Raw genomic sequence first — 21,065 nt, 5'->3', positions numbered from 1 at the left:
TACCCTACCGTGCTTTACGCGGGAAAAGTGAACGGTGTCCTTACGCAAATTTCAGACTTGGGCCCCGCCATGTTGGAATTTTGATTACCCAGCATGCTCTTTGAACAATCTACCTCTGGTACCTCTGGTTACCGCCAAAAACGGTAAACAAACAACATGCCAAGGTTTATAACGCCAAACAAACAGAACTTTCCAATAATTAAATCTAGTAGGTTAAATCGTAACTTCCGTGGCTCAGTCGTGGACAGAGTTTTGGACGGCTGTTACCATGGTAACAACTTTGTCACAGGAACATCTGCGACTGGCTGATGGAGAGCCACCTAGCGACAATATTATTAACTACACCCATACTTCTGTCACGGCCCCGAGTCCAGCGGGCTCCACGAAATTTTCGTGTTTGGTAACCATAGCATCGTGTGTCCGTCAGTACCGCTACGGTGAAGGGAGTGTTGCCCGTCCGGCTAGTATGCGCACGCCGGGGAATTCTTACGGGGTTGGTTTCAATTGATATGTCAATGACAATGATCTTTATTGCATATTCCTGCCCAACATGGGCTAAATGCATTGAGTTGGATAACTTAAGTATACGTGAAACAGGTTACATCTTATATCGTCTAAAAACTACAGAGTCTCTAGCTCTTCTCTCTTTTTGAAACTTGTGTATACAAATTTACAGATCTTTTCAAGTGCGTTGTATTTCTTAGTCGACATACTAGTGTAGTTGAACATTCCGTCCTTGCTTAAACACGCATATTCATTATCTAGTTGAAGTGTATTGATGAGAGATTTGCGCATGTCGATGTATAATGGGCATTCTAAGAGGAAATGTACTTTATATGACAAAGTTGATTGGTCATTTACTGGATTAGGTAGCTTAACCGTTATGGTCCGTTATGGTAAGGTTTTTAGGGGATGAGTGTCCAACTCAGGATTCAGATTCAAAAACTCGTTTTTTTTCTCAAACCTGTCGTAGGCTGGAAGCGATCAATGCGGCTGGTGTCATCTATGAAATCATCAGCGTGATACTATCATACTAGTTTTGGAATTCTGCACGACACCTTGTGGCCAAAGGTCAAAGCTGTGACGTCACAGACTTCGTCTGATAGTGAAAGTTGCCAGTAAGGTGTACTTGACGAAGGCTCCACTATAAACCTTCTGTAAGATCACTACTCAGACAGGTGAATAGGTGAATACCTGGAGACGAGTTGTATGATCTGGGTGTTTCCTTTGAAACTCACCTGTCCCTACCTGACCTTAACCTGCTGTAAATTGACTACTCAGGTGAATGCCTGGAGTCATGTTATCTGGTGGGTGTTTCCTTTGACACTCACCTGTCTTTACCTTAACTCAACCTGCTGTAAGATCACTACTCCTTCGAGCAGGGCTAGGGAGACATTAAGGTAAGACCCAACACTATTCCTTTGATAATTGTTTTACCAATAACTACGCAATTATTCATGAACAGTTTATAGTATCATTTTAAAAAGAGCTATTATTCTTGTATTCTGTGTGATCTACACACAAAAGTAAATGTGCATGATAAGTCCAGCACTGAAGCACGTAATAGTTATTTATGTTTTACACTAATACACATCTTAACTTTCGATAAACTTGCAATGTGTTAATGGTATACATGTATGTTGATATTCCTATGTCTGCATTTGGTTTTTCTGTAATTCACTGTGCAACATAAAAATTAAGCTGTATAACTGTAAAAGAATAAAGTCTTGAATTTCCTATAAATACATTCTTTCTTGATTGATACTAGCAAGCTGCCGGTTCTAGACATATACAAAGATACAATTATAATGGCAAATTATTTCGAAGTTGATTTTTATTTGAACCCTCAACTAGCGATCCGCCTAAACACCTAAAACGACTTCAACCTCAAACGATCCCAATGGCTCTAATATATGTAGTGTACAGAGATGGGGCAACAACCTTTTATGGGGCTGCCAGATACATTGTTTATGAATTTATGAAATTAAAAATGTAGCAATCCCTAAGTATATTTCAGTTATTTCGAGTTAATCCTTTCAAGATCGAAGCAATTTCTGTTCGCCATATTGGATCGTCTGCGTCAGGAGGCTTTGGGGATTCGGCCATCCTACATGCGACGTATACGTAGTCTGCGTTGTTTGAGAAGGGTGATCATGGTTGAGACGCCAGCACGAGACAGCACTTAGCTTCGGCATTGGTGACTTTGTCCTTCTGTGATATGCCCAGGATTCGACGAATACACCTCAAGTAGAAGGCATTTAAGGCATTGCTCTCCTGCTTGGCATAGGTGGACCACGTTTCGTTCCCAAATGGAAGTGTGCTGAGGACGCAAGCGTTGTACACAGACATTAGTCTTGACAGATAAGTTTGGGCACGGTGTTCAATTCACAACAAAGACGTTCTGGGTTCAAATCCGTTATGTGCCACCGATCTTGTGCCCTTGGGAAAGGCGCATCACACAACTTTCCTCCATTCACTCAGGTAAAATGAGTACCTTGCTTCGGCTTGCACCGTCCCTTGGATAGGACGTTAAATTGAGGTCACATTTGAAGTTTGAAGACAGCCACAACTCGAACACGTCAAAGAACCCACCGCACGTATTGAAAAGAGTAGAGGACCTTGCCGGTGTGAGTGGATCAAATAAATCTTTCCGGATATGCAGTTTGTACTTGTTAGTACAAACCTGGTGTGGTACGTCTTAAGGGGTTTATCAGCTATGCAAAACAAACAAAATACTTCCGAAAATAGTTTCATCAGGTTTGGTAGAATATAGGAGAATTCTTTTACACAACCAGCAGGTACTTACATTGCTTACGTTTCGATGTTTCCCAGACACCTTCGTCAGAGCTTCTAACTAGAGTTCTGCTTCTCACCGCTATATGATTCTGATGTTCAGTATCTTTACTGAATTTGGGGGAGGCATCTTAGCAAAAGCCCCAGCACCACGTCAAGGTGTACCTCCATTGCTGAGGGAATTTGGGACGTCATCCTGCTCTACAACCATCAACCTTCAACGCAACACGTAGAGGCTGTTGGTGCGCATGTCAGGATGAGCGTTAATTTCGCCGAAACCAATTAGAATTTTTCCATGGCTAAATATTTCATGGAATATTTCCGAGTGGCTACACGTGAAAGAAAGTCTAATTTTTTTTCTTTTCTTCTCTCAACGATTTGGTCTTCTTCCTTGAAGTTCTGTTGACTTTTTTTCAGTAGACTCTGCAGGGAAAACAAAGCAGACAACGTTAATGATGTTATAGAAAAGTGCACAGTGATTTAGGCAAGACTGCTTAGTTCACCAACCTCTGCAATTCTTGTCCTGTGTCCAGCTCATCGGACTTGCTTCATGGTCCCTCAGGCGCCAGGATACAAACGTCTAATCGTCTTCCATCGCTGATCTGTGCCCAGTGTCCTCGACCTGTGGCTTATTCTAGCAACCAAACTAAAGAAGAACATGCAATATAACGCCCTTTCCTGGGGGACCCGCTTTCCCGTCGTCTTGAAACTGGAGTGGGGTGGAGCAGAATAAAACCTACCATCACCCAACCATGCAGCTCCAGTTTCAAGACTTCCCTTCCCGGTATGGGGCAGAAAAAAAAAACATAAAAGGGCAATGCCCGGAGAGAGGAAGACATAGATTAGAGGTGGGGGTTGGCCTTAACTCTATGTGAGTGCTTTGAGGCCCCCCGCTGTTGTAAGGGAGAGAAAGCACATGTTAGTACGGCATACACTCATGGCTCACCGTTGGCATCTACTGCTGGGCCTTGCTTGTCCTCTTCAACATCGATGACAACAATACAATATCGGTGGTGCTCCTCTTGAAGATCGAAGGCTATCTAAGTTTTGTTGTGTGCCTTGTGGGATTATGCAAATGCAGTTAGATAAACACATATTCATAACATGCATATGCTTGTTGAATTTAGTTATTAATCATGCATATAAGGGCTCTACAAATTGCATCCTGATATTAGAGCCATGTGAAACAAATTTGGTAGGCCAGGATTTTGCTCCCTGTGTCAGCACGCACTTCGACTACTAACTAAGTCCCTGACGGTCCCTACGTTTAACTCACCTTTGCTAAGTCTAAAGCCAAGTGCATGTGAGCATCAGGGACCAAGCCAAGGCATGAACAGGTGCAAGAAATAGCACAGAGAAATTCTTATTTTCACTTTCAAGATTGCCAAACATGTTTTGGTAGACTCAGTACAATCTCTTACATTACAAGTATAACAATCATAAAAATTACTGGGTCTTCAGACCTTTCTACTTACATGTCTAACATTTCAGAAACTCTATCCCTGTACCCACATGTATTTAACATGTTAAAATAGCATACGAGTAATTCTCACAAGGCACTTGTCCAAATATTCCCTACTTAAAACAACTAAATTGTTAACAACTGATAAGACTCCTTCAAACGCCCCACCCTAACTCTATGGGTTGGCGGAATAAACAAAAGCCTCACCTGGTCAGTCGTCTTCTTAAAGCTTGCTTCCTTCATGAGACATCTGGGCTTGAAAATGAAACTGTACTCCCACAGCATTGACATCTGAAAGTTCAAACCCAAACGTCTGTGAACTTATGCAATATTCATCATCAGAATAAAGGAACAAATGTCTAAATTATATTTTTACAAGCACACAGATCGAAGGGTAATTGTAATTTTCAACGTACCTTCCAAATCTTCTTTGTATTGTACAGTGGTCAGTGTCCATCCCCCAGCCATCACTTTTCCTGTAGCAAATGTACAGAAATAATGTTTATGAAGGTTAGACATCCAGGTAAACAATATCTAAATTCAATCCCTACAACTGAATTTGAGTGACGTCCATTCACCAACCTGCTACCTGCAATTCTTGTCCTGTATCCAGCTCATCGGACTTGCTTCATGGTCCCTCAGGCGCCAGGATACAAACGTCTAATGATCGTCTTCCAGCGTACTCTCCAAGCAGAGGTCGAATCGCGCAGATATATAGTAGTAGTCGAAAAAAATACACTCGCGCAAAAATGGCACAATGAAATGTACGCTTGCTCCAAATGAGACGCAAGCTCGAAAATTGTACGTTTCAAATTCCGCGACAATCTTTCGATTGAAGCTCCAATTTTACCCATCCTGGTGATATCATCTGTTCCACGTTCATTAAAAAACGCAACCGTTTATAGACTTAAACGAAATTACTGACAGGAATAATGTAAAATTCCAGACATACACAAACCTACACAATGCACACACGGTAACGTTACGTAACAATATCACAGAGAATTTTCCATGAAATCTTACGAGAGGATTCTCAGAAGTGGCCCTCTCTCGGTGAAGATTGTAAAGGGTAATATGTGGATAAACAGTGGTATTTTATGGCTAGAAAATGAGAATAAGCTTACCTAACAATCCGCCGCTCCACGCCTTGCAGCGTCCGGGGCGGCAGCTGCAGGTTGTTTAGTCAAGAAATTGCCCACAAATGGCGCCAAAAAAATTGAAAGAATGCCACATCTCAATACAGGCCTCTTATTGGTTCGCGAAAAAGAGGCAGAGCTTCTGGACTGTAATATTTTGTACGTTGGTAAGAAAGTAAGAATATTAGTTTACCTTTATTGGCCAATTCTACAAAATAAAATGAGCAAGTTTAATACACGTGACATTACTATAGACTTATAGAAAATATATATTGTCCTGTAAGGTCCTATTCTTGGTATATTTGTCAACATTAAATAACGTTGTTTTATGGACTCCCTCACATTTAATGGTTAATGCTTCGACAGTTACATTTTGCATGGGGGTGGATAAATAGGAGAACGAAATCACTTTACGAATTTTACGCAGTTTGTGAAGTTTTGTCCGTTTTAAAACGTATGCTACAGTTGTCGTTCTATCTTGATATCCAAGTCTTTATTCATTCACGTATAATTCTACAACTTCTTCACCCCAATTCCACCCCTCTAGCCGGTGTGGTAGCTGCGCAGTTGCGGCCCTGTTAATCTCCAAGCAGGGTAGGAAGACAATATTTGAAAATGACTTCTCCCCATGCAAAAAGAGAGGTAGTCCAACATGTTACGACCACGCCTCACTACCAAGCCATGCAAGAAGAAGGGTAAACCAGTTGTACCAGCCGAGGGTTTACATTGTGCAATCTAAGTCTGGGCGGGTCATGTAATTGGTTCTCGGGGCTCGTTGGTGCTCTGGCCTGAGTATCCTCTTACAATAAATCACCTTCAAGTAGTTCATGAAAGCTAAGGGCACGACCCGCCGTAGGCGCAATTACGTGCTGTCTGCGTGTCGAAATGTGGGCAATCTTATAGGATCCGTTAGTGGTAATTACCGTCTCCATACGAACACGTAGCGCGCGCGCGCGTGTGTGTGTGTGTGTGTGTGTGTGCGTGTGTGTGTGTTTACGTCAATGTGTGTTCTTTGGAAACGCCCCCAAGAAAACTGGTCTGCCAGCTTTGTGGGTCAAAGTGTACGGCTGCCTACAGTAAGCGCTGTACTTGTAACAACGACGGACTTTATCCATGGTAAGTTCTTTGATTTGATTCCACCTGTCAGATCGAGCTACATGTAACGTTAGTACGTTTTCGTGTGGCTTTGTTGCGCCATGGTCAAATCTAAGAAATAGGTGCATAGTCAAGATCACCAATGCTAACACGCCCTGTCAGACAACAGGTACACAAATGTGTGTCACTGTGTTGTAGTAGCCTCTGTAGCAAGCTCTCTGAGAAGTACGGGGCCGGAAGTCAGGCGACCCAGTACAAAACGAAATGACCAGCAAAAGTGCACTAGTGTATTATGAGCCAAAAAAGGCCCCAGATAGCCTGGTATGGAGGCTAGTACTGTAGTACGTTTGTTTTTACATACCCGGTAAATCGCTTTAAGGCGTAGCACTCTGGGTTTGCCGTACGAACGTGTTTCAAATGTGAAGGCCCCAGACAAATAACAAAACACGTCTGCACATTGCTATGGAAACCGAGACAATCCTCGAGACATGAACTGTCCACGGGCCTACACATTTGACAGATTGCCCACAATGAATTTCACTGCGCATGCGTACTGAGATTCCTGAAACTCCTGTTTAGAAAAATATGTTTGTGTCTTATTTGCTTACGGGCAGACGATGACAATGTGGCACTGCACTCAAGTAACAGTGCCACATACAAAGTACAGACAGAAGGTAAAGGGAATATTTTTACCTCCCCGACCGAAGTCAGGTACTCATTTTTACACCTGGGTGAAGTGAGGAATGTCGTGTAAAGTTCCTTTCCCAAGGGCACAAAATCGGGGGCACACTACAAAATATGCTATTCTGTTGCAGATACCACATCTTAGACTTCTTCAGCATCATTGATAGTCACATCGTGTTTCACACGTCATAAATGGACGCCTTGTATGCCAGAGTTTCGGAGGCAATCGCCGCCATCCCTAACGATACCGTGGTACAGGTAGGTGTGGACAAAAATATAGAAATGCGATAATCATTGTATTTTGTCAAAAAATTGATTGAAAATTGATTTTATCTCAAGTTATTGGCAAAAAGTACTGGAAAAACTCAGACTAATTGTACACACTCACGCTACATCTTCAGAAAAGACGCTGAAGCGGCATACTTCCCGTTTAGAACTTAATATATTTAAGCCCACTGCTAAGGCATGAGTGTGTATGGGTGGCTTGAGGTTATCCACTTCTATTTGACTTTTATCTCAAAGTATCAGAGGGATACACTTTTGAGACCAGTCGTTGATCCACTAAGTGATTTACTACTCATCACTGGAAAGGTGGATAAACTTAAGGTAGTCTGAAAATCGCATTGCGCGGCGCGGCGACAACTTCATACAGCTTGGGTTTCAGACAAATACCTAACTATGATAGCATCCTCTCTATTGTGCGCTTAACAACACTCTGTGTTTTGTACAGATCTAATAATACACACCAACGAATTTTGCCAGGGGTTTACAGACTTTAGAGCGTCAGACATATTATTTGTGATCGTTCAACTGTTATGGTATCTGACCTTGTGATCCCGACTATACAGGCAAGTCAGCCCTTTGTAAAAACTTAATGAGATTGTGGCCAACAGTCACACCTGAGGCGTCTTGCGCTGTCTATAATAAATCATCTTTTAGAGCGCCTATTGTCAGACTTTGACGCCAAAACGCTTTTTTATTATTTACATTTGCGATTACTTTTTAGAACATGTGCTTGCCATTCTATCACGTTGCAAGTGGTTATCCAGTCAAAAGACATCCCGGTACATTATGGCTAGGTTTGCATGCGTTTTCGGCCCCGGCCACGAAGCGTTCTGTTTACACACGGGAGGGCACTTAAGTACCCAAAATTTTTGTTTATAACGTCACTGTAGAGTCCAAGTCGACTTCGGCGGAGTCTACTCTGAGTGGACTCAAGCTGCGACATGAGACAAAACAAACCCAAATAAACTTTCTATTCAAATGTTGTACCTTTCCATCCTGTCTTTTAGCTGTTTGGGGAGCTCCCGACTACTGGAGGGAACGACGCCGGCAAGCCGGCCCGGAGTGCCCTCGTCAGCAAACTGAAAAGCTCCACACCGGGACGCCACACTGAGATGTTCGGGAGCGGAGACAGGTTTGTTGATATTTTCTTCCCCAACCACAGCTCAGCACCTTACGAGGGAGACACCTCCCTCACCGGCCTCGACAACAACTGGTGGTCCGACTTTTCCGTGGCAGCCCTGTGCCAGGCCATGTACAACCTAACCAAAGACCTGCGCAAGCAGCTGAAATCGGACGACATCAACAATGCCGTGAACAACAAAAACACCGAGCTCAAGACACACTCTATGCTCTTTTACGCCAAGGTTTTCAGCGACACCTTTATCAAAACAACATACCACATGATAACAGATAAAGCATCAGCGAAGCAGCATTACGTATCAGCACTGACATCGGATGCCTGGATAACCGCAAAGAGGGCTATTGCGGCAGAAGGTATGTGGACAGACGCAGCGTGGGAGCTGTACCACCACTGGGTAAAACTGCACCTGCTAGGCGCCAGCAACGACGAGATAGACGGCATCATCAAACAGCTGAGCAGCAAGGAGCTGCCAATCCCACCGGAGGTAGGAGTGGGGAGCTGGACAAGCTACATGGCCTGGATGAACCCGGCGGCAATCACACACCAGGACATCGAAGGTGATTCTGCAAACGGAATCTTGAAGACAGTACCCATCACTGTCATCACCCCTGGTCCATACCCCGCGCCTCCGACAATGATGAAGGAAGAGAACTCCTTCGAGTTTACAGCAGATGGGCAACCAGGGAGAGGGTACCGTACGAGTGGGGGCGGCGGCGGTGGGGGAGGAGGGGGTAACATATTCACCAGCTGTTTTTCCCGAGACACGATCGTTCTCCTGGCAGACGGGACGACGCTTCTTCCCATCCGCTCCGTCGAGGTGGGCCAAGACGTCTTCACGCTGCAGGGTCCAAGACGAGTCGCCGTCGTCTCCACCCCAAGGAGGAAGGGGCGTCTCTTGTACTCCATCAACGGTTGCTCCTTCAGTTTTACGGAAACCCATCCTTTTGTGACGGCAACAGGACACAAGTCTGAAGACGGCCACGGGCTCGCTGCTGTGTCTCCCAGGACGCTGGTTAACCTGGTGCCGACTCTCTCTCGCCTTGGAGTTACCAAGATGGAGGAAGGAACGACCGTCTTGTCCCTCAAGAACCGAGAGCCACACCCGACTCCGGTCAGTGTGTTAGAGGAGCACCCTGCTACTGCCGAAAATGCCGATGACTACATCTATGACTTGATCTTGGAGCCTACCGACGACGACGGTTTCCCACATTACGTTGTGGGAGACGGTACGTCGATGTTTCTCGTCGCCTCAGAGGTGCCAAGAATCGAGATAGCGCCTTATCTAGCCACCACGGTACTCAAGGCACTCCATGTGGCACATGACAGTCTTCATGGACGACCGATACAGCGTAACAACGGGGAGCCTCCGTCCAAAGTCCCGCATGTCTTCCAGCTGCTGACACCCGCCTTGGCCCTGGTGTCGCCGCTTCAGCAAGCTCAAGAAGTGGTCCAGCAAACTCAAGACCCCGCGCCTTTCCATCTCGCCGATGTCCTGAAAGTCTTCGTCCAAGAGAAGACCGCCCCAAACCAAACATCCTACAGACGTGAGCTGGGTGAGGCTTGTGAACAAATCGCTACGCACCACGGCGAAGAGATTGACGCGATGGTAGATCTTGGGTGGAGGAAGATAGGGAAGGAGGAGAAAGACGGTAGCGAACACGTCTTGGCTGTCTCCATTCTGGACGTAATCTTCCACGATGTTCCTAACCATAGCCCGGGCGAGCGTCTTGCTGTCAACGTCGAAGCTAAGGCCAAAGAAACATCGAATGAAGCTTGGTGTGAGGAGTCTGATTACAAAAACAGCTCCACGTTCGTGCGACACTGCCGAAAAGTCTTCTACTTTCAGGACGTGGATGTAGACGATGAGAGTCTTGTTGAAATTCACTTCCACGTCCATCACCTGGGAGAAAAACGCCCTCTGCCCTACACCGCCCGCGCGCTAGTCCCCGGAGCGCTGGAGCACAACTACCGCATGTTTGAAGCCTTATTGCGGGAGGAAGATGAGCACGAGGTCGGGCTGGTCAGTTTTGACGTCCGGCTGCTGAGCCTGAAAGCGATGCAGGAGGAACAGAAGCGTTCCAAGACGTGGAACGACGACGACAGGCGGGCTTTTGCACTGGAGTTGGGGCAGCGGTACGGGGAGCTGTTGAAGTTGTACTTGGATAACTCAGGTTGAAGGCATTTTGGAAAGATATCACAGGAGGCAAGGATCTTGGCCATTGGACACAGAAACATTGGACACGCTATGGCTATCATTTTTAACTGCAGGGGTCGGTTTAGTGTCAGATGTTGAAAAGGAATAGGTCAAGAAGGGGTTAACGGGTCGTCATGATTTTTGGCATATAAATAGCTTAAGTGGTGGTTTTCATTAATTATGCAATTCGGAATCTTATTTGCATAATCAATAAAGAAATTCTATAAACCCATTGTTAGATTTTAGGACTATTCCAACTGAGAAAGAGAAGACAATTGATAGATTAACATTAATGCAAATGAATTTTATTTGGGCCAAGAAGATGATTAACTAACATAATCTATGCAGATGAGAACCTTGTGAAAAAGGCACATAATACATCAGTTGAAAAGGTTAAAATCATTCTGCAAAGGCATGGGGTTGTGGGACTCTAGTTATATATGATTAGAGAGAGAGAGAGAGAGAGAGAGAGAGAAAGAGAGAGAGAGAGAGAAAGAGAAAATCTCACATCATAATATATCTAATTTTTCACCTTTGTATGCTGACTTTGGCATTAAGAGAAGAACGAATGAATTGAACCTATTAGGCAATCATACCTTTATATCACATACCATTCTGTCTTGGTTTAAAAAAGGAACAAAAACAAGAACACAGAATTAATTGTGACATCCCCGAAAAGCACATTTATTATTTTCTTTCTGTGACCCGTAAACATTGCATAACTTAGTTTCTTGAGTGGTACATGTACAAAAGGACATAACTTAAAGTTGAGAAGACTTTCAGAATAAATAAATATGAGATAAAGACTTAAGGCTTGTTGTACATATTGCACAGTGATATACAAAAAATACAGAGTTTGTGTGATGTACCTGCTTGCTATAATATTACTTTGTTGATTCTACAATTACTTTGCTGATAAGGTAACCCTGACATACATGTAGATAGTAGCTATCTGAAAAAAAACCTATTGTGATCTTCAATGTCCGTCATCATCAAATAGTTTCATAGAATTAATTGATGATCAACATCTTAATGTAATTGACTTCCAACATTTTAATATATCACAGAGGCCTGTCTTTGTTTTTTGTCCAATAGATGAAACACATCTTTTGGAGAGAACAAAACAACCCAAAACAACATTGCTGTTCATCATTGCACACAATGGTTTATGTATCTCTGAATGCTACGTTCACATCTGCATCATGGCAGTGCCTGCATATAGTGGCTGAAGCCCTGGCCAGGCTCTGAAGCCACGAATTTGTTCCAATGGCCAGAGATCACAGGGCTACCTTACTGTGTTTTCATGATTAGGTCACGGCGTTAAAAAAATCTAGGGGCCTTACCCTAAAATAGGCTGCCGCAGAGTGTCCTATGGGGCCATGTAGGGGTCATGGCCAAAAGTGCACAAAAACAGCCTATAAATTACTCTGTGTGAAGGGCCCTCTTTTCCAAATGGGACCATAGCATAACCAAAACCTACCTATAGAGTGACATTAACTAAATATACAACCAATCTTTGAAATGTTAAAGGTATCATACAAAATTACAAGACATTCATTCTGAATAAGCCCATATATCATTTCACAAATCAGAAAATCAGAAAAATATCCAACAGGTAGTTTGACAGCTTGTTACAACTGGAAGCCCCCAAAACATACTTTCCTTGTCTGTTGACAATTACAGGATGACATAAATTCTGAATATACAACATGTAGGATACAGATAAACTATTGCAACATTCAGTTACAACCACTTTGTTGTATTTCATTTCACCAAAAAATGATTCTTTTGAAACATACATTGCACAATAAATAGTTTGAGCTATAAAATCATTAAAGAAATTTCCTTCTCTGCATATTGAGACTAGCTCAGTAAAATTGCACTTAAAAAAACAAATGCACAAACAAATGTCACATTAAATATATAACATTCATAAACATTTATAGAATTAATCCTTCACAAAATATCAGCACATGCAACATTTTTCATTTTAACGTCTTTTTTGTCGATCAATGAGTGCTATTTTCATCTAGAGGTAGATCAGGGTATAATCATTTCAACTGCAGAGCAATAAGTAGAATAGAAAGGCTTTTGATATCAGATTTTTGGAAATGTTTTTTAATTCTTTCCCGGGAAGTTAATTTGGCAGTAGAAGGAAAGTTTGTGATCGGAACAATAGCAGTAATTGATTGGAAACATTTATGTTTGGTGTCATGAAAATACCTTTCTCCAACCTTCACAACATTACCATACATAACAACCTTTAACTATTTGTCAGTTTTTATTCAACAGCTCGCTGCTTTCTCTGATCTTCCACTTTGTTGAAGGAGCTATTATTATAATGTTTAAAACTCCTCTCCAATTTCAAAGCACTGGACAGCCTGGTTTCTACCATGACCCAAGGCACAGTTGCACCTATGAACAAGCAGCCACAGTACGTACATTTACAGTGCTTGAAGTGCAAGTGCACACTTTTAAGTATTAGTGGCTATATACTGTGCATTGTCTCTGTATCTCTACAGTTCTTTTTGCATTCACAGTGTATACTTGCATCTGCAGAGCAAACTTTCGGCACTTGTAACAACTTCAGGGTTCCCGTGTCTTACCATATTCACAGTCGTCTTACAATCGTAACTGTTTTCTGGATATATCAGTTGCTTTGTAGTCAAGGAGAAGCCCACTTGATAGTTGTAATGGCCACCAACAGGGATGTACATGTACAGTAGCTCAACTCAGGTAGTAGCTTCACAGTTGAGGTTGTGGTTCCAATAAGATAGTAACTGGAAGACCACGGTTCAGTCCCTGGATGGCCATCCTGGTTGGGGCTTAACCTTAATCTTTCTTTCAGACGGGACGTACAAAGGGGGTCTCCTGTTTAAGGAGGTTCCTCCAGCACATTAAAGGGAAAGGGCTAGCAACCCCTCCCTGTAGAAACGTACCCTTCTACAGAAACAGCAAAGAAACTTGCTGCCTTATGTGCCAATAGGTACTACAAGGGTCTGATCGAAGAAATGGACCTTAGCTGCTACGTGCTTGCACATGACTCTATCTATGACCTAGCAGGTGCAGCTCACTCCTTTTCGTGTCCACCTGTGCACCTGTTCAGCATCTGGAAGAACTTCTTGATCTGATTGGCCCTCTGGTACATGAGGACGCCCAGCAGTGTCACCAGTATCCCCGCCACACTCGTGCCCGTTACCGTGTTCTGGAAGATCAGGACAGACACCACCACGTTCACCAGCATGTTCACGTTGCCCAGGACCTGGGAAATGGAAAGAAACAGTGATGAAGGTTTTATTCATTTATCTATTCATCTCAAAACGGGTAGGTGGCCCCTACAACTTTTGAAAGTTGATTTTCAAGGGGGCCCACCATACATGTAAAACAAAACAAAATGTGTCACATTCAGTCAAAGTTATGACACCAGTGGACAACATGCAATAGATCACAGAAAACCGAGGCGTCATAAATAACAAAACGATCACTGTCCATTTCACCAAGGAGATTTCATCAGATAAAACCTCCTGATTTCACAGTCGTAAACATTCAAAGGTCGAGAGGTTTAAGACAACTAGTAAATAAGATGTGTCATATAATAGTTACTCAAGCAACTGGAAATGATTTTGGAAATGGTCAGATGTTTCAGGTAGCATCCATCCATTACCTTTTGTCAGTGACACTACCTGAAACCTCTCACTGTTTCCAAAATCATATCCTGTTGCTTGAGTTGGCGACTTCTCAACTCTGTATTGTTTTCTTTTGAACACCTTCCTCTCATTCAGTTCACTCTTACTAGTTACCTACAAATTATTGTCCTTATGAGTTCATCACAGTGGGTTACAGTAGGATGTGTTTATCTAAATAAACAAACAAACAAACCTACAGGGTGATGGCGGAGGTGTATTATGTCATAATGAAGGTCATGGTGTTGTTATACAATATACATTTGTTTATTTTTTCTTAAACAGACTCCAGGAATAATTCAATGTATTATCTAATGGAGATCTAAGTAATAAATCAAGGAGGTTGAAATAATCATTGAATAAACAAACAAACAAAGAAACAAACAAACAAACCTGCAGGGTGACAGCGGAGGTGTAGTACGTCACGACGAACGTCATGGTGTTGTACCCAACAGCGCAGGCACAGCTGACCAGGATGAGCAGCCAGAGTCTGGGGTTGTTGTGAAGGTCCTCGTCATACACAGCCGAGCTCTCAAACACCAGGGTCAGGAACAGCAGCAGGAAGAAGCTGGGGATGGACATGTGGTACAGGAGACGGATGGAGTCCATACGCTCATCCTTCAACAAGACTCCTGAAAAGATTCATACAATAGTTACTGTAGCTCCTTCCTCACTGTTTCATGACTTAGCTCTTGAACACCAGGGCCAGGAAGAGCAGCAGGAAGAAGATTCATACATTAGCTCCTTCATCATTATTGTTTCACAACTTATTTGGCACTGAAAGATGCAACGAGAAATGCTCTTCATTTGATAGAATTTTTGGTACAGAGTGGACATGTACATGATGGAAAAAAAGACTCGAATTATCTGTTATATTTTCTGTAGAGCAGTCACTGTGTAGTAAGGCCTGTTGATTCGATTAAATGTATATGGATGACATCCTCTGGAAACCCCAAACAACCCTCAAAAATTTAGATTTTAAACTACTTTATTTACAATACCATTGATATCATACACTAAGTGACAAGGGAAAAGCCTGACTCCACAAGAATTATCCACAAGAATATGTCTGTATGATTGTTTCAAGTAACAACTACTGTTTGAAGGCTGAAACGAGACACAAACCTTGTAGGATACTCTTTGCCGCCCTGAGAATGGTAGACAGGAGGGTTGCGACGAACCCCAGCATGTGGAAGTTCACCTCTCCCACTGTGTTGAGCAGCGCCCCCATGCAGATTGGCACCATACTGCAGTAGACATACTTGCTGGGCCTGTTGCACACAACATCACGAATTACAGGGAATCTGCAGTGACAAATTTTTCAATGTCATTTTTTGTTGTTGGTTGTTTGACCAACAAATCACAGTACAAATCACAGATTTCCTGACTTGACTTAAGGTTAAAATGGTTTGGTTTGTACCTAGCTTTGGTTAGGAATGTCCTTCGGAAAGACACTTATACAGCTATAGTCCTTCAGAGACTATGCTGCAATTGCATGCAAGTTCGCAGCAGAGATTCAATTTTGCGGTGGCAGAAAAAAGGACTGTTTGCGGTGGCTTTAAGTTCGTGGTAGCACCATGCACTGTAGTCTCTTACTGCCATGTAAGAAATGTTTGCGGGGGTTTTAAGTTCTCGGTGAAGCGGCCACCACAAAAAATGCGAATATAAAACACCGCAAACATTTCTGTATTTACAGTTGTACCCTGGGGCTAAGGGCCTGGTTACATTCACTGCATAGTGTATATATATATATATCATCATTATATGGCAAATGGGCAACCCTGATTGAATGACTCGGATACCATTTCTTACAATTGTTACTATTTAAAATTCATATCTCGTATTAACTGGAGCCCGTTGAATGTTCCACTCCAAACAGTGGTCAGAACTGGAGTGGACTTGCTACAGCGGGTGCTTAGCCTGAGGTGAATGACCGGGCAGGGTTGATGGCCCCCTGCTCTTTCCCAAGCTTTGAGGTGAACTCTTATGGTATCAACAAGCCCCATTTGCAAACATCGTCCTATTTACACAGCTACAAATTTTGCCATCAGTCTAAATGAAGCCTAGTCCCAAATCCAGTGACATTGTATGGCTAGGTGGGAGGGTAGAGGACTCCAGATCAACAGGTCATGGGTTTGATTCCTGGGAGATAGAGGTGGTGGAATGAGAGCGATGGGCCAGTAATGCCCCCAGGCTTTTAGCTAGGAATTTTTTTTAGGGTGTACATCTGTAATGTGTTGTACTCTCCGCACTGCGCGGCGGAGCCGCGCGACGAGCGCTGAAGGCGCGAGCATTGTAGGGGGGTCCGGGGGTATCCTCCCCCGGAAAATTTTTAAATTTAAAGCCTCTGAAATGCTATTTCCTGCATTTTGAAGTAGAATATAGCCAAATTTTTGTCTTTGCTGCATTACTACTTTTGTCCTGAGAATGGGAGGTATGTGTTCTTGATTAGAGGTGGGTATGGCTTAAAGAATACATGAGGTAATTTTCAAGTAATATAACACTGATTCCTTACAATATAATGTTTCATGAGTTAATACATACAATCAGAGAGAGTAAATTAACCTCACTGCTAAAGGTGATGTTACATATATAACAACAGCAAGCTAAAGAAGTCTACAAGAAAATCTGCAAACCAACAGAGGAGAAAGTGTAGCCAGGACTGCCAGGTACATCTTATATTTCTTTTGTGTATCTACTCTGTTAAGAACATGGCTGAAAATAAATGCACTGAAAAGTTACTTGTAGCCTGTAACATCAGCGTTAACTTTACACAGTACAGAAAAATATGTGTACAAACATTTAATTCATCGAAAATATATAGCAGAAAAGATGTGCTCCAAGGGCAAATTAAGCGAAATTTTCTCAACAAACAGCATCCATTTAGCAATATTTTGAAAATAAAGACTGCAACAAAAGTAATATCTCAAGTTACCGTGAAAAAATCGCGACCTCCGTTCAACATTTTCTACGAATTCAGTGCCGAAACCGCCCCCCTCCCCAGTATGTCATCGTCACATTAGCTGTTGTTTTTCCCACATTCCACCGACAAACAAGCAAAAAAACCCTCCAAAACAATCCTATACATGTACTTATCACCAATGACTTCAGGCATTCGACGAGTTTTCGTAAACAAATCAAAGTATTTACGCTTTCCTGCGTGATTTTTCCCGCGAAAACAGCGGGGATATCAGATATCGCTGTGGCTATTGACACACTCAGTGTGCCAATAGCCAAACAGGCTATTGACACACCGAGATGCCAGTCAGCCAATCAGAGCTTGTAACATGCCTTTCCGGCATTATTTTACACAAGCAATAGTTGATTAGACATTGTTTGGAAGATTAGACATTGGAATCTTTGAATCTTGGAATGAATGGACGAATTCAAGTTATGCCCTAGATTTGGATACCTGTATGTTTGGCGTAGCGTAGTGGATTAAACGATGACCCGGGAATTGGTGATAACAGCTCCGACCCGGTTCGAGTCCGCGCCGGAGTTTTTTTCAATTTTTTTTTTTCAATTTTTCTTGTCCCTTTTTAAACATCCATTTGATATAAGAATATTTTATATATAAACAAATTTTAAAGTTTCTGTTAACAATATAAACCAAAAATAACTCAGACCACAAAACATGTCATAATTTTCGGCCGTGTGGTTCCGGCGCTATCGGCAGCGACTCGGAAGAATATTTCTTTCACATTAAAAATAATGGAGGTAAAACAACAACTAAATAACTTCGCTTCCTTAGTGATATAAGTTTTGAGGCCGAAAATTCTCCAATACGGCAGGAATTCGTCGGTAAACACATCTGAAAACGTGTTCCTAACCGATCCAACATGGCTGCCATGATCACATGCGGTGACAGTAAAACTAGCACCCTATATGATACCAGATTCCGATGTTTAAAATTGTGCCGTAAACACGTGAAAAAGATCGTATTTTGGGTTGATAATGGACACAGGATGCCATTTGTATTTTCAGAGTGTTGATTGTCAAATATAATCGTAAGATTTCCTCATTTTAGTGGTTTCTATCACTGGGTGTGTCAATAGCCTCGCTCATCAGATATTCCACCAATAATGGCGACCGGGCGCGCTACATCACGCCGAAATGGCCAATGGGGTGCGACTCTCGCGATTCGCGAGATGTGAGTTGGTGCGAGATTGCGCGAGACTTGAGGTAGAATCACCCAAAATGGCGGCTCGGTGCTCGGCGCTCGGCCCGGAATCGGCGAATTTTGAACTTTGAGCGAAGTCTCCGGGGGAAAATAAGGGCGTACAGAAGCCGTACATCCAAAAAACAGGGCGTACATTTTGTGATATTTTTATTAAAGGGCGTACATTGTACGCCCGTACGCATTGCTAGCTAAAAGCCTGAATGCCCCAACAGCCTAAAAGGCTATGGGAGTATCTTTACCATTACCAAAATACCTATCACGATTTACCATAAATATGTACATTGTGACTTACAAGTACTAAGTAATATCAATTATCATAATTCTACTAGGTGCCATAATACAGCCACATAAAAAACGTTGCTATGAGTTATATAGGCCTTCTCAAGATTGTTGTGAACACCTGAATATCTGAAATGTGTATATACCTCAGAATTACAGATGCTGGCATGCTGCAATATAATTTATACATCTCTTTGAATCACTTTAAATCAATAGATTTTTTCATGTGGCTGTATAATGGCATCTGGTGGAATTATGTTAGTCAAGTCACCATATAGAACATGTATGTACATGGTTAGTAACTGCAACTGACCACTGGAAATCATATATTCAATCTATGGTTTTCATACATGTCTGAGATATTGAAAAACAAACTCATGGTCAATGTCAAAACTAAAAAACTTGAGCTTGGATGATTTATTATCACATCACACATGACACTTCACATGGGATAACATGGTCTTAGTGCTGAGCTGTCCCTATTGACCAATCAGAGTGGCTCTACAAAAATTCTGTGCTCTGATTGGTTGATAGAGGGGGAGGGGTCAGGCATGTGTCCAAATCTAAAAATAGCCATCATGTGTTGGGGGCACCTCTGCTTTATGACTCAACACTCCAAAACAAAACCCTCTTGACCAAGAAAAATATTTGTGTTTTTCTTTGTGAATTTGAAGGTACAGGGAAATTTACACACACTTCTAGAATTCATTTGGGGGACTTGGTCTCTTTGCTTATGTTCATTGTTCATTCTATTACATTTGCCAAGAAGGTTGAGTTTTAGTTAGCATTCGTGTCTATGTCTGTGTGTGGGAAGGCCTCGATAATGACTAAAATCATTAGATTTGGGATCCCCTAACAGCTTGTTATGGTACTGTAGCAGGTGTTACAGTTTTGTATCTTTTCATTCTTAGATCGCTGTGGCTATTGACACACTCAGTGTGCCAATAGCCAAACAGGCTATTGACACACCGAGATGCCAGTCAGCCAATCAGAGCTTGTAACATGCCTTTCCGGCAATATTTTACACAAGCAATAGTTGATTAGACATTGTTCAGAAGATTAGACATTGGAATCTTTGATTCTTGGAATGAACGGACGTATTCAAGTTATGCCCTACATCTGGATACCTAATAATACAGCCTTCATCGTGTATGTATGACGTAGCGTAGTGGATAGAGCGTTGACCCGGGAATTCATGTTACCAGCTCCGACCCGGTTCGAGTCCGCGCCGGAGTTTTTTTAATTTTTTTTTTTTTTCAATTTTTCTTGTCCCTTTTTAAACATCCATTTGATATAAGAATATTTTATATATAAACAACTTTTAAAGTTTCTGTTAACAATATAAACCAAAAATAACACTGACCACAAAACATGTCATAATTTTCGGCCGTGTGGTTCCGGCGCTATCGGCAGCGACTCGGAAGAATATTTCTTTCACATTAAAAATAATGGAGGTAAAACAACAACTATAACTTCGCTTCCTTAGTGATATAAGTTTTGAGGCCGAAAATTCTCCAATATGGCAGGAATTCGTCGGTAAACACAGCTGAAAACGTGTTCCTAACCGATCTAACATGGCTGCCATGATCACATGCGGTGACAGTAAAACTAGCACCCTATATGATAGCAGATTCCGATGTTTAAAATTGTGCCGTAAACACGTGAAAAAGAGCGTATTTTGGGTTGATAATGGACACAGGATGCCATTTGTATTTTTCAGAGTGTTGATTGTCAAATATAATCGTAAGATTTCCTCATTTTAGTGGTTTCTATCACTGGGTGTGTCAATAGCCTAACAGGCTATCGACACACTCAGTGTGCCAATAGCCTAAACAGGCTATCGACACACTCAGTGTGTCAATAGCCTGTTAATATACTGACACACTAGGTGTGACTATAGCCTCACTCGCCTGAGATAGATTAGTCTCTACCCTGCAGATAGCTCTGTAATACATACTGCGCTACAGCCAGTATAGAACTATATACACCCGAATAAAATGACAATTTCGCATCACATGCTTGAATTACAATAAACTTATCTCACCTTACTCCCATGGGAACACTGATCGAGATCCATTCTATAAGAGTCATTTTAGCGCTGACCAACATCACAAAGGCATCCACAGCTACCTC

At 42.4% G+C, this 21,065-nt stretch overlaps 3 protein-coding genes and 1 long non-coding RNA gene across 4 annotated transcripts in view; 2 read left to right on the top strand and 2 right to left on the bottom strand.

Annotated features, from left to right (window-relative positions):
* Positions 1-3,377, top strand: part of LOC118425352 (XK-related protein 6-like) — a 7,813-nt gene extending 4,436 nt beyond the window's left edge. The window contains exon 2 of the mRNA XM_035834161.1: positions 3,327-3,377. Coding sequence (XP_035690054.1) covers positions 3,327-3,377 — 51 coding nt within the window. The remainder of the gene's footprint in view (positions 1-3,326) is intronic.
* Positions 3,378-4,095: 718 nt separating this feature from the next.
* LOC118426735 lies at positions 4,096-5,684 on the bottom strand. Its single transcript, XR_004832449.1, has 3 exons — positions 5,380-5,684; positions 4,672-4,731; positions 4,096-4,546 (listed from the first exon to the last, which is right to left on the bottom strand). It is a non-coding gene; the product is annotated as an uncharacterized LOC118426735 (long non-coding RNA).
* A 707-nt stretch (positions 5,685-6,391) lies between these two features.
* LOC118425909 lies at positions 6,392-13,013 on the top strand. Its single transcript, XM_035835063.1, has 3 exons — positions 6,392-6,507; positions 7,302-7,428; positions 8,463-13,013. Exons 2-3 carry the CDS (start codon positions 7,363-7,365, stop codon positions 10,770-10,772), a joined length of 2,376 nt encoding a protein of 791 aa, XP_035690956.1. The 5' UTR covers positions 6,392-6,507; positions 7,302-7,362; the 3' UTR covers positions 10,773-13,013.
* On the bottom strand, positions 11,826-15,895 carry LOC118425910 (UDP-URONIC ACID TRANSPORTER 1-like). Its single transcript, XM_035835064.1, has 3 exons — positions 15,599-15,895; positions 14,867-15,105; positions 11,826-14,052 (listed from the first exon to the last, which is right to left on the bottom strand). The coding sequence occupies exons 1-3, from the start codon at positions 15,717-15,719 to the stop codon at positions 13,861-13,863; spliced, it is 552 nt and encodes a 183-aa protein (XP_035690957.1). The 5' UTR covers positions 15,720-15,895; the 3' UTR covers positions 11,826-13,860.
* Positions 15,896-21,065: the final 5,170 nt, after the last annotated feature.

The sequence above is a fragment of the Branchiostoma floridae genome, chromosome 11, assembly GCF_000003815.2.
Source record: "Branchiostoma floridae strain S238N-H82 chromosome 11, Bfl_VNyyK, whole genome shotgun sequence".
NCBI classification, from domain to species: Eukaryota; Metazoa; Chordata; class Leptocardii; order Amphioxiformes; family Branchiostomatidae; genus Branchiostoma; species Branchiostoma floridae.
This window is presented reverse-complemented; position numbering and strand designations above follow the sequence as displayed.

What these genes read in the sequence shown, in the direction of transcription:
- LOC118425910 (XM_035835064.1), bottom strand. Translation starts at nt 15,719, where the DNA reads ATGGTGCCAATCTGCATGGGGGCGCTGCTCAACACAGTGGGAGAGGTG. An exon ending in GGCAAAGAGTATCCTACAAG is followed by an intron (nt 15,106 to 15,598) that starts GTTTGTGTCTCG and finishes GAATCTTTTCAG; the next exon opens with GAGTCTTGTTGAAGGATGAG. An exon ending in CCTCCGCTGTCACCCTGCAG is followed by an intron (nt 14,053 to 14,866) that starts GTTTGTTTGTTT and finishes TCCATTTCCCAG; the next exon opens with GTCCTGGGCAACGTGAACAT.
- LOC118425909 (XM_035835063.1), top strand. Translation starts at nt 7,363, where the DNA reads ATGGACGCCTTGTATGCCAGAGTTTCGGAGGCAATCGCCGCCATCCCT. An exon ending in CTAACGATACCGTGGTACAG is followed by an intron (nt 7,429 to 8,462) that starts GTAGGTGTGGAC and finishes CCTGTCTTTTAG; the next exon opens with CTGTTTGGGGAGCTCCCGAC.